The sequence below is a fragment of the Aquarana catesbeiana genome, linkage group LG03 (genome assembly GCF_042186555.1).
Source record: "Aquarana catesbeiana isolate 2022-GZ linkage group LG03, ASM4218655v1, whole genome shotgun sequence".
In the NCBI taxonomy this organism is placed as follows: Eukaryota; Metazoa; Chordata; class Amphibia; order Anura; family Ranidae; genus Aquarana; species Aquarana catesbeiana.
In genome coordinates, this window is record NC_133326.1 from 171372965 (window position 1) to 171388541 (window position 15577).

The following is a 15577-nucleotide window of genomic DNA, read 5'->3' on the forward strand; positions in this document are numbered from 1 at the left end:
TGATTACAGTAAACAAATGTAAGAGAAACTAACCGTTAACTTCTAAGGTGCGCCCAACTGTAGGAAACCAGGCATATTTGGTAGTAAGTGGAGAAATAGAATGACAAACCAGATGTCAAAGGCGTGAAGATCATGCTTTGGTAGAAGGGAGGAATGGGATTAGATATAAAGGTCTGTGAAAATGATCGCTAATGGTCAATGCAGGGTCCTAGGCACGTTGGCCAGCTCTGTAAGTGGTCTTTGGGAACAGGATGGAGACTTGCGAGATCAATATAAGACCAAAGTCTAGGACGGGGGTCTGTGATGTTTATAGAGGGTGGAATCTTCTTCCTTCTAATCAAATGAAAAAAAAAAAATTATATATATATATATATATATATATATATATATATATATATATATAACCACCTCGTCCATGTAGAGATATATGAGGACATATACAGTTAAGTCCATATACATTTGGACACTGGCACAATTTTCATACTTTTTGTTCTGTATGCCACCAGAATAAAATTAAAATGAAACGATCCAAACTAATTTGAAGTGTAGACTTTCAGCTTTAATTTAAGGGTTTGAACATAATCAAGTAGAAATGTTACGAACTGCAACCTCTGAGAAAACGAAAAGCCGTTTGTTGCAGTAAGGCTTTTCTCACACTGCAAGGGTTAACTGCTCGTTTACGTCTAGGGAAATCTGGAAAAGTGGTTTTACTTACCTGATCCTTTGCTGCAGCATGCTACCGTGGCTTGAGCGGTCTCCGCAGCCTCCTCTCCCCTGTACTCTGGCGGTCTAAGGTCCTCTGGCATCAGGAAGACCAACGCAGGGACCATAGCTCTGCTATGGACATGAGGACACTGAAGGACAGTCCAATGCCAGAGCAGAGGGCAGCAGAGGATCTAGTACATTAAAGTGCACTTGCTATCCCCTAGACCAGGGATCACTAAATGGTGGGCCGTGGTCTGGACCACAACCATGCCACTTAGCAGCTGGGTGTCCTTTCCCAGATCTCCCACCCGGCCACCACCGTCATCCTGACAGTGGGGCAGGGGCTGGAGGTGCTGCAGATCTACATGGAGTGGAAGTCTTTTTCAAAGTAACAAGTGGGTAATCGCCCGCTTGTTAACATAATGAGTTGGGCAGCTCTCGCTCTCTGGCCAGACCTGCAACACCTTCAGCCCCCTGCCCGACTGTGAGGATGACAGTGGCGGCCGAGCAGGAGACCCGGAAGAGGACACCCCAGGCTAATAAGTGCTTCTACCCTGCCAAAGGTAGGACTGTGTAGGGAGGCTTCCATTGAAAGGGGCAATTTGATCAGAAGGGAAACTGAGGACTGGGGGGGGGGTGGACTGTGATGTAAGGGGGGTTTAATGTAAAGGGGGCTGAGCACACTGATGTAAAGGGGGGCTTTTATGGAGTTGGGAATTCAATATCAATATACTTGTCCATTGACTCGCCAGATAATGCAGCAAGGAGAAGTATGAGGGGGACCAGCACTCTCAGTATCAAGACATCAGTAGCAGCTCCTGTTTTTTTTTCTCCCCCGCCATTTTCAAATAAAAGACTTTGTTATGAAAAAAAGAAAAGTAACTTTTTATAGGTGTTACAGCAGTCTTTACTACTCCTCTTCTGTGGATGAATTTCAGGCTAATAGGCAAAACTCTGACTCTCTGGAGTCTGCCGCTATGTCCTAATATCCACAATGATGTGCTGCATTGCTGTCCAGTAGGAATGAATGAGCCTGGAAGAGATGGGTAGACTTTGGTACCATCCGGAAGTGCAGTACCTTTTGCCTATTTGTAGTTAACTGTAAGGGTCCATGCACACTAGGCTTCCAGAAAAAACATGCCAGAACTGCTAGCAGAATAAAAGGCTTCTATGAAATGTTTTCCCCCAAGACACTAAAAAGGTACTTAAACACTTTAAACTCCTAAGCACTGCATTTAGGTGCATCAAGCTTTTTATTTAATTTTATTGTTTGTTTGTTTTTTTTTTTATAAATGCCCAAATGTGCATGGGCACATAGTCTAACATAGAGTTGTTACTACAAGTTGAAAGAATAAAATACAAGACGCCTGTATAAGCAGCATTTTGGTTTTTTATGCCCGGTGTGCATGAGGCATCGGAGCAAGCTGTTAGAGGCTGGTAATGATATGTACAAGTCCATCTAGGTGCCTGCTATTCTTGCTTGCAGTAAATAAATTATATATATATATATATATATATATATATATATATATATATATATATATATATATATATATATATATATATATATATATATATATATATATATATATATATATATATATATATATATATATATAAATATATATCTATATCTCTCTATCCAAAGCTGGTGGGGTGAACGGCACTTTGGTAATTTCTATGTGCAATGCAATCAGACTGTCCCACTGGCCATATATAGAAGAAAGTTCAAAGGATTGCTGCACGAAAATGTATTCAAATAAAAAAAGTGATTAGAAGTGTTCCATAATTACAGTTTCGAGCTCTAGATAGATAGAGATATCTATACATCTCTATCAGTATCTCACAAAAGTAAGTACACCCCTCACATTTTTGTAAATCTTTTATTATACCTTTTCATGTGATGACACTTTGCTACAATGTAAAGTAGGGACAGCTTGTATAACAGTGTAAATTTGCTGTCCCCTCAAAATAACTCAACACACAGCTATTAGTGTCTAAATGTCCCTTGAGTACACCTCTAAGTGAAAATGTCCAAATTGGGCCCAAAGTGTCAATATATTTTGTGTGCCAGCACTGCCTTAACCCTCTTGGGCATGGAGTTCACCAGAGCTTCACAGGTTGCCACTGGAGTCCTCTTCCACTCCTCCATGACGACATCACGGAGTTGGTGGATGTTAGAGACCTTGCGCTCCTCCTTCCATTTGAGGATGCTCAATAGGGTTTAGGTCTGGAGAATTGCTTGGCCAGTCCATCATATTTACCCTCAGCTTCTTTAGCAAGGCAGTGGTCATCTTGGAGGTGTGTTTGGGGTCGTTATCATGTTGGAATACTGCCCTGCGGCCCAGTCTCTGAAGGGGGGGGATCGTGCTCGGCTTCAGTATGTCACAGTACATGTTGGCATTCATGGTTCCCTCAATGAACTGTGGCTCCCCAGTGCCGGCAGCACTTGGACAATCCCACCACCATGCTGAAAACGCTCAGGTGTGAATGCAGCCTCAGTGTTGTCACATGAAAGGATATAATAAAATCTCTACAAAAATGTGAGATTGTGTGTGTGTGTGTGTGTGTGTACATACATACGGCTATAGAGAGAGCTCCCAAATCTATATACCAATTGTAATTCTTTGGGTGTATGGGGTACAAGAAAGCCAGGTCCAGTACTTTGGGGTGGTGGGGGAGGTTGTAGTGTAGATTTTGCAATGTTTATTTAGTAGGGTTACTACCGCAACTGTATATTTTATATAAAGGCTAATAATTAATTTTCTATATTTTATTTCCAATGTTTGGATACATTTTAAAAACTTTTAGATGTGTTACTATATATTGAGTGTGTGTGTGTGTGTGTGTGTGTGTGGTGTGGGGTTTCTTTTTTTCTTCTTCTGCTTCTCGTGTGTGTGGTTTGTTTTTTTTGTTTTTTGTTTTTTTTGTTTTTTTTTTGTTATATGAACTTTTGTGCTGTTATGTTTGACAGCAGGCTTATAATGACCTTTTGCCAACAAAAAAGTGTAAGCCAAGCAGCATCTGTACATGAAGATGGTGCAGCATTCACTTATGGAATCTTAACTCTGCAGCAAAACGACGCAGCTGAAAGGCCTTTATATCCAACACTCTGTGAATGTCAGATGCTTGTGTCCCCCACAATGCTTTGTGGTTCATCTTGTGAGCCCATAAACACTAATACTATGTCCTGTAGTGATCTAAGGAGTCAGAGGATGGAACCACAGCATGCAGTGGTGGGGGGGGGGGGGGGGGGGGCATAGGCGTCCGACACTCCCAGACGTGTCAAACTTTGAAGTTTCTGGTGGAATGCAGCACTGGAACCAAGAGAGATGTGTATTGCCCTGTACACACAATCGGACATTGATCGGATATTCCAACAACAAAATCCATGGATTTTTTCCGACGGAGGTTGTCTCAAACTTGTCTTGCATATACATGGTCACAGAAAGTTGTCGGAAAATCAGATCGTTCTGAACGCGGTGACGTAATACACGTACGTCGGGACTATAAACGGGGCAGTAGCCAATAGCGTTCGTTTCTTAATTTATTCTGAACATGCGTGGCACTTTGTGCGTTTGGTTTTGTGTACACACGATCAGAATTTCCGTCAACAGATTTTGTTGTCGGAAAATTTTATAGTAAGCTCTCAAACTTTGTGTGTCGGAAATTCCAATGGAAAATGTGTGATGGAGCCTACACGCGGTCGGAATTTTCCGACAACAAGGTCTTATCGCACATTTTCCGTCGGAAAATCCGACCGTGTGTACAGGGCATATGACAGCTTTTTTTTTATGGTAACTTGCATTTAGGATTATGGACCACTGGAGAGTTGAGTATAATGGTTCTTTTTTTATTATATGAAGCTGGCATTAGATTTTGTTGGTGGTGGTTGTTGTTGTGTTTTTCAGCCAGTAAGTCTGTTATTTTTAAGATTCCTTTAACAGACCAAGCTGTCCAACAGGAGTGGTAGTCAGAGATGAGTGTTAGCTGAATTTTCAGCTTTAATTTGTTAGTCCATCTAAATCTTCTAGCCCATCTAACATAGGGTTGCCACCTGTCGTCTGGGATTCACCCGGACAGTCAGGGTTTGGAATTATCAGTCTGCCTGAAACCCGGACACATTTTTCAGACTGGGCTGTGGCTCCCCAAGTTACTGAGATAGTCACACAAAAATCTGTTGCCATCCGGGAGCTGTGGGCCGCTGTCTGGGGGCAGGTTTGGCACCAATGGGGTAATGGGGGGGCAATGATGTCAGCAAGAGCAGTTTGGCCACATCCACTGTTTGCCGCAGTGGGCTGCATTACCGCTCTCTTTGGGGCACCCAAAGATGCCCTAGGTCTTTTAAAATCCTATAGTGTATACTATGAAAAAAAAAAAAAAAAAAAAAAAGTGCCCTGTGCCGTTAAAGTGTTCGGGTTTGGCTTGAAGAAAAGGTTGCAACCCTAATCTCCAAAGATTGACAATGCTGCTGTCCAAAGGTGGGGCTCTGTTTGTTTTCCTCCTTTATGTAGAGTGGAGACATCTTAAGACAGGAAGTTTGGCCAGATCACCAGGTGAAAATGAAACTAAAACTAATGCAGCCAGCACATTTTAAAGCGGAGTTCCACACAAAAATGGAACTTCCGCTTTTCGGAACCCCCCCCCCTCCGGTGTCACATTTGACACCTTTCAGGGGGGAGGTGGGTGCAGATACCTGTCTAAGACAGGTATTTGCACCCACTTCCGGCATAGACTCCCATGGGAGTCTACGCCTCTTCCCGTCCCCACCGCGCTGTCTCCTGGGAAACACACAGCTCCCAGGAGAGAGCGGGGACCACTTGGGACGCGCAGCGTGACTTGCGCATGCGCAGTAGGGAACCGGGAAGTGAAGCCGCAACGCTTCACTTCCTGATTCCCTCACCTAGGATGGCGGCGGCAGCTGCCGAGAACCGAACGGGTTCTCGGCGTCGCCTGCCGACATCACTGGACCCTGGGACAGGTAAGTGGCCATGTATTAAAAGTCAGCAGCTGCAGTATTTGTAGCTGCTGGCTTTTAATATAATTTTTTTTTTTTTTTTTTTTTGGCGGTGTGGGTGGACCCCCATTTTAAGGATTGGTAAACTGCAATATATAACTTTTTTTTTTTGTTTGTTTGTTTTTGGGTTTAATGCTGCTTTACTCATTCTTCTTCTCCTCCTTCTCTTTTTAATTTTTTTTATTTTTTAATTTTTTTTTTTTTTTTAATTTTTTTTTTTTTTTATTTTATTTATTTATTTTTCAAAATGCTTGCAGGAGACTAATGTTTATAAGCTGAGATTAAACAATGCCGTGTGTTCAGGATTCAGTTGCTTATCTAAAATGCACTTTTTTTTTATTGCAAATGACAGTCCTTTTTTGTCTTTTATTTTTTTATTTTTTTCTGCTTTCAGGATAGAATCATCAACATTATTGTTGGTGTGTTAACATCCCTTCTGGTCCTGGTAAGTATCTATTTATTTTCTTTTAATGCCATCCAGGCATTTTGTTCTTCTAGTACTAGTGTAGTACCTGACAAACCAGTCCCAGTTTTCCCTTGTTTTAGTTGTGTTCATTAATGAGTTTCCTACATTTAAGCTGTGCCTGTACACTCTCTCTCGGCTAATGAGGAGGGAGAGACCTGGGAAATCCTCGGCTCTCGTGCACAACGCTGGATCAGGCTTGGGTAATTATTTGGGTGGGTGGGGCGGCTTAGGGGGTTGCTGCACACTCAAGGGTTTTTATCTTCTTTCATAGAATGCATGAAGGTAAAAAAATGTTCAGCCTTTAGAACCAATTTAAGTTGACTCTAAAAACTTCTTTCATATAGGTGTGTATTACTAGAGTGAATAGCTGTCACTGTCTTTGCAGCCTGTGCAAAAAAAAAACAATGCTCTCTGTTTACCCATTTGTGTTCTAATAACTTAAACCTATACTGTAGGTCCTGGCTAGTCTCTGCATCCTGCTGTGCCAAGGTAAAAGCAAAGCTGCTCCCACAAGCTATCAGAGGGAGCTCCAGCCAAGATAGATGGACTGTGCATTTTTTCTGCCTGGAAACTCCCCTCCATGTTGGCCAATGTGTCGCTGTACAATATGGCTTTTTCAGGAGTTTACAGGCATATGCTCTTGCAGGCAGAACCCCCACCACCACCAAATTCCAAACTCACGTTTTTGAGCAGAAAAGATGCCTAAGTGCCCAAAAAAACGCGTGAAAAAGCTCAAAGAAGCTCTAACCTGCACAACAAAAAAAAAGATAAAATAAGCTGAGGGGAGGGTTTGTGAAAAAATGCTTATGCTCAAACATGCAAAAAAGCACAAGCTTTTCTCTGCTTTTAGGCAGAGAAATAAAAGCTCAAATGCTTGTAAAAGTAGCTTTTTTTTTTTTTTTGTTTTTTTTTTTTTTGTTGTCCAAGACTCTAATGGCTTCCAGATGCAACTTATCTGCAATTTATTCATGGACATTGGGCTGTCCAGCTGCAGTGCATCCCTCCCGGCATTTCAGTGTACTCAGGAGGGACAGATGCAGCATTTTATACTTGTACATGATTGGATACGGAAAGTCTGCAAAGCTTCCTCTTCCCTAAGCTCTGGGTCAGTGGTCTCCAAACTGCGGCCCTGGGGCTGGATGTGGCCCTTTGCTTGCCTTTATTCGGCCCTTGAGGCATAATCCCTTCCACTGACACCCACGATGGAGCACTATTCCTTCCACTGACACCAATGACTGGGCACTTTTCCTCCCATCGACACCAGATCAGGCATTGTTTACTCTCACTGGGCATAGTGCGGCCCCCCATAAAGCCTGAAGGACAGCAAACTGACCCTTTCTTTAGTTTTTTTTTTTGCTTTGCATGAAATTAAAGCACTTCTTAACCAGATTAGATTTTTTTGATATTTACACTACTGCCATTAAAAGGTGTGTGTTGTTGGTTTTTTTTTTTTTTTGGGGGGGGGGATCTTCATACTCGTCTAGGTGGATGCTGCAACTGTCCCACTGCGTCTCTGCACTGAGAACCGAGCCACCGAACATAGCGGATGGCTCAGTTCTCTCATCTCTCCTGCTCTGCTCCTCCATGCTCACTGGAGTGCTGAGCTGTGGAGGGACGGGAAGCGGCCATCTCAGCGGCTCGCTGAGACTGCCATCAGTCAAGGCAGCTGGCGGATTCAGACTTCCTAAGTCAGGATGACACGGTGCCTCGACTAATTGCAGTGACGTCAGCGGAGAGCGGACTTCAGACCGCTCTCCGATGAAGACGGGTCACAGGAGTGCAAAATGAATTGCACTCCTGTGACGCTTAGAAGAAGCCCAGCCAAACAAGCTCAGGCTGGACTCCTTTTTTTTTTTTTTTTTAATGTCTGCCAGCACATACTGCATATTTTATAGAGGCTTTTAGCTATAGTAGTGAGAGTTATAATCTTCATGAATGAGTTCAAAAAAGTGAGATGATCCTCATCCATGATCTTCTCTTGTTCAGTGTTTTTCTTATAATAGACTCATGCATACCTCTAAACTTTTTGAGATGGGAACACCTATTAGCAAAAGTGTGTAGACGTGGCATCCCCTTGAAGGAGAATTGTACAACAAAAATGATTGGTCAATCAAAGTGCTTTCTATTTATTTATTTTTTTAACCAATACTATTCCTTGTATTCTGGTTTTTGGAATTTACAAATACAGCAATTTAGGAAGTGGATGGGAAACACTTTTTGATACATAAGTAGTTCATTTATATACAACTATATATATCAGACCAAGATGAGGGACAGGGACTTTATTCTGAATGAGGGACAGTCCCTCGAAATCAGGGATAGTTGGGAGCTATGGACTCATGAACACAGATGATCAAGTGCAGTAGATGGCTGAAAAACTTTTGCTGTCATGCTAAGAATCATTTTCATTAGTTTGAGGATTGTACAGTAGGTTCTTTGAAGGATGTACTTTTTATTTTTTGTCAGTTTTTTTTTTTTTTTTATCTAATCCTTTTCAGGTTTAAAAACCTGTTATTTCAGGGGTTCCAATACAGTATGGCTGTCTGCACTGCCCTAGGTGGGGTCACTTTTCCAAGTCATTCAGTTGACAGGTGTGGGTGCCTGTATAACCAGAGATCTGTATTTGCATGCAGTATTTTCTGTATACGCGGGGGAGCTCATACAGATTTGATTATGTTTCCTGCTTTTTTTTCTTTTTCTGTAATGCAAATGTTATTTCACTTCCTCAATTACTATGTAATTTTTTTTGTACAGGTAACAATTATCAGTGCTTTCGTATTTCCCCAACCACCTCCGAAACCAGTGAATGTTTTCTTTGCCTTCTGCATACTGCTGTGCTCAATAACTGGTCTCATACTGGTAAGTATTTTACTGTAAATGAGAAAAATGGTATGTAGCTCCAGAAATCTGGATTTTTGAATTCAAGAATGAAGTACTACAAAAGTAGAGAGTAGTAATGCCCAGGTTCGTGTATTTGTTTTTTATTCCCTGCTTCGCAGGGAAACCAGATCTGGCACATCCCCCGCTGACAAGACAGAGCTCTGTCCTGTCTTCCTCCTCACTGATCAGCGGTGGTCAATCATTGTCTGGCACCCGCTGTTTGGCTTGTGCTGTGACTAATCGCAGCACAGCCAGTGCGCCCCCTACCTGGAAGTGGCAGATCATGTACTAGATGCATGATCCGGCACAGGAATGCCACTCTGCCATCGTGCTCTCCCTGCTACACTGAGGACCCGGACCCGGTACAACAGGTAGTGGATTAAGCATCGGAGCATTTACATGAGTACAAGTACTCATACAAATGCTCGGTGTCGGCACCAATACCGATACAAGTATTGATGCAACCCTACTTGTATCTATGTACACTGGTTATCAGTTGTGACCCTGCAAGTAACTTTGATGTTACCGCATTGCCATCTTTGGAAACCTACTGAAAGCAGCCATTTGTCAGTAAGGGAGGAGATGTAAGCTATACTTGCCCACAAAAAACAGAGGTGTCCGGCTGCTGGACGATCAAACTGCTGTACAAGTATTCAGGGCCAGTTCACACAACATGCAATCCTGTGTGTGTGTGTGTTGTTTTTTTTTTTTCTGCATCGTAAAGACACGGAAAGTAGGTTTATATGGTTTTCCATGACATACTTCACCCCAGTATGGTCAGTTGCAGGGCAGTCCAGCTCCAGAAATAAAAAAACATAGAACGTGCTGCATTTTTCCTGGACTGTACTGGAACGCGGTAAAACTCACTGTAACACGTAAAAAAACGCACCAGACCTCCAGACCATTACAGTGGAAAAAAGCATCTGGAATGCTTCCGGAAATGCTTTAAAAATGTGCATGCAGAAACGCATCCGGAACGGATCTGAGGTGCGTGTGGTTTTTTTTTTTTTTTTTTTTTTTTTTTTTTTTGTGGTGTTAACTTGGCCAGTTGCTGCATTTTTTGCCTTTTTATAATGAATCTGAATTCGATGTAAACAAGCTTAGAACTATTTTTTTTTTTTTTTTTTTCCCATTAGCTTTTACGTATATCCATACAATTCTAGGAAGCATTGTTCTAAAGAAATCATTACCATTACTGATCTGGTGGTGTTTCTGAAAACTTTTATCACTGGGCAAATATTTTCCAAGTATGCTGCAAGGCTAGGTTTGGCACGTCATAGCTGATCGGAAGACCTTTGACTTCCAGCTATATGTTTGGATATATGTTGGAATTCATTTTATTCAATTCAGTCAGATTAGTCCATCGAGGATCATAATACTTGTCTGCTTGTGGCCCAGGACCCTTTTAGTCAGTCCTACAACACCGCTCCAGCCACAAATGTAGCTAAATAATGTGTAACCTGATGGGGGAAAAAAAGTGTTGCACAGAAGTCTAACACACATCCTAAAGTCAAGGCTGGCTTTAACAAACAATTGAAAGTCAGCAGTCACAAATACTGTAGCTGTTGACTTTAAATCTAAGGACACTTACCTGTCCAGGGATCCCTCGATGTCTGTTCCCTAGCCGATTTATCCATCAGCTGTGGGTGCAGGCACCGGCATCTTCACCAAGGTAAACGGGAAGTAAAGCCTTGCGGTTTCACAGCCTGTTTCCTACTGCGCATGCGTGAGTCGCGCTTTCTGAATGTTCCAGCTGTCTTCTGCGACCTGTGCCTCTCCCAGAAGGCATTGGGATGAGAGACCAGAAATTTTGTAGATCGCCAAGATCATTGTGTGGTGATCTTACCCTGAAGCGGGTACCTGGTTTTGACAGGTATCCACTTCCTCCCCCACCCCCCAAAAAGTGCCAAATGTGACAGTGAAGGAGGGGAGGGTGCGAACAAGCGGAGTTTACCCTTTTGGGTGAAGCTCCACTTTAAGTGAACTTAATCCATGTTTATATACATGCCTATCCAGTACTAGGATCCTCCTGCATTAAAGATACTGATGCAAAGGTCCCAATACTGAAAACGAATGATCTGAGCACACCAGGTAGCCCATTGACACCAGAAAGCACAAGCTTAAGACGTGTTGCTTTCATGATTCATATGTTATTTAAAATAAGATCTTTTTAAAAAAATAAATAGAATATATAAACAAGCCAGCAACATACAACTAAATTGCGATCATTACCATGTGTAGAGGAATGGCATCTTCTCTATAGATAGATGTATTTATCGGGTATATAATATTATTTTGTGAACTTTGTATGCAAAAGCATTTGCAGGATATGGGGGGATGATCTTTTGGCTGAGATCCTTTTTCAGTTGTTGTTTTCCCAGATGGTAATATATGGAGCTTATACAGGTTGAAAGGATATAAGAGGACAACAATTTGATGGTATTCTTTATACAAAGATAAATATGTAGGATAGGTGTTCAGAATAGAGGCCCAACACCATTTGTTAGGACATTCAGGATTCATAAAAAAAAAAAAAAAAATTAAATATATAAATATGTAATTGTACTCCCCTTGCTGGCTCTAATGCCTAGTATACAAGGGCCGAATGTCGGGAGACATTGGGTGGTTCAACAATAATAATAATAATTAATAATAATAAAAAAAAAAAAAAAAAATCCAACATTCGCCAGTGTGTATGTCACCTGGTCCGACAGAAGCCGGCCGCTTTTGTCGGACGACTGGCTCCTGATCAGCGCTCTTACCTAATGGCCGCTTTTGTCGGACGACTGGGTCCCAATCAGCACTCTCAGCTAATGGCAGAGAGCACTGACCAGAGTGTTCTGGTGGGGGGGCCTAAACACAACCGCTCAGTGGGGGAAATCGCTGTGCTAACATCGGATCATAAGTATAGTGGCTCGACCAGGACTGTCAGGGTTTTTTTTTTCCGTTCAACCCAGAGGTTTGGGAACAAAAAAAAAATTGGTGTGTAATAGGCTTAGGACCGAGAACTGAGCAATCAAACACCGCTGATAGCTCAGCTCTGTCTTCAGGCTGCAGAAAGTATTGACTGTAAGTCTCCGCTCCATTGGAGAGATGGGCTGTGGAGGGCTCTCAACAACAACAAACTGCACTCCTGTGATCCATAATAGTACAGCCAAAAAGCTTTGGTTATACTTCTCCTTTTTATGCCTGTTGTTGGAACAATAAATAAAACATCTGATGTGCCCAAAAAACTTCAGAATGGACATTATTTGTATTGCATGCATCCTACACCGCAACATAACACTTATCCATTTTATATATATAATTAAAATGGATGAGTGTTATGTTGCAGTGTAGGATGCATGCAATACAAATATTATTAATGTCCATTCTGAAGGTTTTTTTTTTTTTTTTTTGGGCATATCAGATGTTTTATTTATTGTTCCATGTGTGCAATTGTACTCCACTTAAATCATAAAAGTTCAAACTACACATGTTCATCTCTTCAGATACCAGTTTCCTATTGAGCTGTTTTTATAAAACCTTCAGAGGATATCTGTAAAAAAAAAATGTGTGTTCTTGGGATTAATAATAATTTTTGATTCTCCAAGATACAGTAATATGTCTGATCCATTCGCTAGGGCTGTCAGAATCAAGATGGAAACTACCCAAAAAGCAAAGTGGCATTAGAAATGGAGAATTTTACTTGCATGTCCAGGTTTCCTGGCTAAAGTATTGAAGATCAGTCAATCAATGTAACATACACAAGATCTGAACAATTTTCTGTCACCTTTTGTAGTGCCTGAGAAAACCTTTTGTAACATATTTTATTTTATCAAACATTAACCTGAATAACAAGCTTTGGTAGCTGGCCCATGGCATATACCTTGTGTGATTATATAGGGGTTACTTTACTAAAGGTAAAAAGACTTTGCAAGAAAATTATCCCCAGAGCTCATGTGAAGCTTATCCATTTATGTGCAAGCAGAAATGCTGTGGTGTGTTTTGTGTGGTTGTTTTTTTGGGGGGTATTCTTTGCAAACTGAAATTTCAGCACATTCACTAGGCTCTGGTAAAAATTCCCTTGCAAAGCGACCCTCCTATTTGCCTTTAGTAAATCAACCCCATAGAGTGCTAAATGGACAAGAACCCAGGAAAAGTGTCTGGAGCAAAATTGGCGCGTCCCATTTAGTTCACCGATACTACATTGGGTAAATCTGTAAGGAGAAAACCTGATGGGGTTGGGTGCAACTGGCAACTTTTGGACGAACAGGTCCTATATTGTTACTATCTATTCTACTATTAAATGACTTTCTCTTAAATTACTTTTATTTATTTTGCAGATTTTTTGGTACCGACAAGGAGACTTGGAGCCCAAGTTTAGGAATCTCATATATTACATTTTATTCTCACTTGTCTTGTTATGTATATGTGCCAACCTATATTTTCACGATGTGGGGAAATGAATTGTGGGAACAAAACAACATGAACTGCAGTGAGAAGCATATTTTATGGCAATGCCAGAGAATGAAGACACTGGGTGGAAACAGCACTGACATTTTCCTTTATCCATTTTAGGAAGGGAGGAGTTACTGCCATAAAGGACTTTTTCACCTTTTAAACCATTGTTGCACTTAATCTTTTGCTAAGAGCCACGGACTGGCACTTTTTTTCTTTTTTGTGTTGTTTTTTTTTTTTTTTTTTTCTTTTTATTTGAACGACTTACTCTAATGAATACGAAGAAACAAAGGAGTACACAATGTTAAATTTAATCTTTATTTTGTTTAAATATAATACCATTTTCTTTTTACTATGCAACAGATGCCAGTAAGTACTATATTTCACATGACCAAAATTATATTAGGCTGTGAAAAACATTTTGAACAAGAGGGTTTCAATAAATAAAATAATTTACTTATCTGTTTCTTCACATTTTAAAAGGTTAAGCACTAAAAAGAACTTGCTACTAAACTGGTCTCTACCGTATCTAGCACATTGTAGACGACGTGTCCTTTTAGTACAAATCAATACAACCTGTGCTTATTCACCTAAATGGAGGGTTATTTCTGAGTTTCAGGGCTTTATCTAATGCCCATAACCAGCAAGCTGAACTGACAGTGCCTTATTGGGGATCTTAATATGATGATTAGAGATACTGCTGGATAGGAGTTTAGTAATTTGATTTTTTTTTTTTTTGTAAATTGAATGTAAACCTTATTCATGAAATTTGACCTGGGCACATATCTGTAGTGTTTTCTTATCTCTCTCCAAAGCACCAAGTCATGTGTCTTTATGCTGCTCTGTTCCTCTGTTATCAGCATGATAAATTCTGACAAGTTCTCCGACAACCGAGATAAAACCAGCCCCACATTTGTGTGGTGTGGGTGCTATAAATAGATTAGCAGAGAGATGGTCTATTCACAGCACAGCTCTGCACATTTCTTCCTTCCTCTGCCTATGTGGAGGGGGGGGGGGGGGGGGTGTGCGTGCCTTTCCTCCAATCAGCTGTCTCGCAGTGTATGCCAAGACTTCAAATCCAGTGCTTAACAGGAAAAATTTTTTTTAACATGATGTGCACTTTCTAAAGAATATAGCAAGCCGAGGACTGCAAATATACATGTAAAACTTATGTAGGGAGATTTGTTTCATCTCTGTGTATCATTTGAAGCCATTTACTCCACTTGGTATATGTGAGGGTTTACATCCACTTTAAAACCAAAAGAAAGTAGAATCCAGTGCTTGTTTCTCATTTTCAATCACAGCAATGGCATAAGGAATTTGATTGGTCGTGTGCAGGACAGATAGGTTTACCCCCTCTATTTAATGAGAAAACACAAAAGGAATGTGCATGTACAAAAATTGCTAGGCCTTGTCCAGTGAAGTCAACAATTCATCTAATTGGGATGATTCGGAGGCTTATGGAAGAGCATTAGCAGTCATGCTTTTAAAAAGGTAATCCGTTCAAATGACTGCATTTGAAGCCCAACTCTAGAAAGCAGTGTTTAAATCTAAACTGCTTCTATCTTACTGCAGTTATATAGAAAAGCAATACTATTGGGTGACGATTACTGTTTTAGGGGTCCACATGACTCTAACAGTCCCTGAGATGCAAAAAGAAATTTCTGCGTGGCTCCCCATGCTCCTGTGCACGACACTGCAGGTGGCTCTGGGAAACACAACCTGGCATCCCTTGTATCCTTACAAATACGTAATATCTCTCTTAAGCCCCGTACACATGGGCAAAATCAGCTGATACAGTAGAAACCAGACGACGTTCAGCCCGTGTGTACAAGTCGTTGTTTAACAGCTGATCTCATGACTGGCTTCAAATGAGCATGCTGGAAAACCAGCAGCTGATCAGCGCTGTCAGCCAATGGCTGCAAGGACTGACCAGTGTGTTTGGGGGGGGGGGGTGGTCCCCCTGTCAGAACACAATAGCTCAGCGAGGAGATCACTGTACTAATATCGCATCGATTGTTAGTGAGGACCTCCTTGCGTACCAGGCTTTATCTGCGACTTGATTGTGT

General features: G+C 41.3%; 1 protein-coding gene across 2 annotated transcripts in view; it reads left to right on the forward strand.

Annotated features, from left to right (window-relative positions):
- TMEM243 (transmembrane protein 243) overlaps nt 1-13968 on the forward strand; it is a 30879-nt gene extending 16911 nt beyond the window's left edge. For both annotated transcript variants that reach the window (XM_073619535.1, XM_073619534.1), the window contains 3 exons: nt 6117-6167; nt 8943-9047; nt 13394-13968. In XM_073619535.1, coding sequence (XP_073475636.1) covers nt 6117-6167; nt 8943-9047; nt 13394-13516 — 279 coding nt within the window. In that variant the 3' untranslated portion in view covers nt 13517-13968. The remainder of the gene's footprint in view (nt 1-6116; nt 6168-8942; nt 9048-13393) is intronic.
- The last annotated feature ends 1609 nt before the right edge of the window (nt 13969-15577 follow it).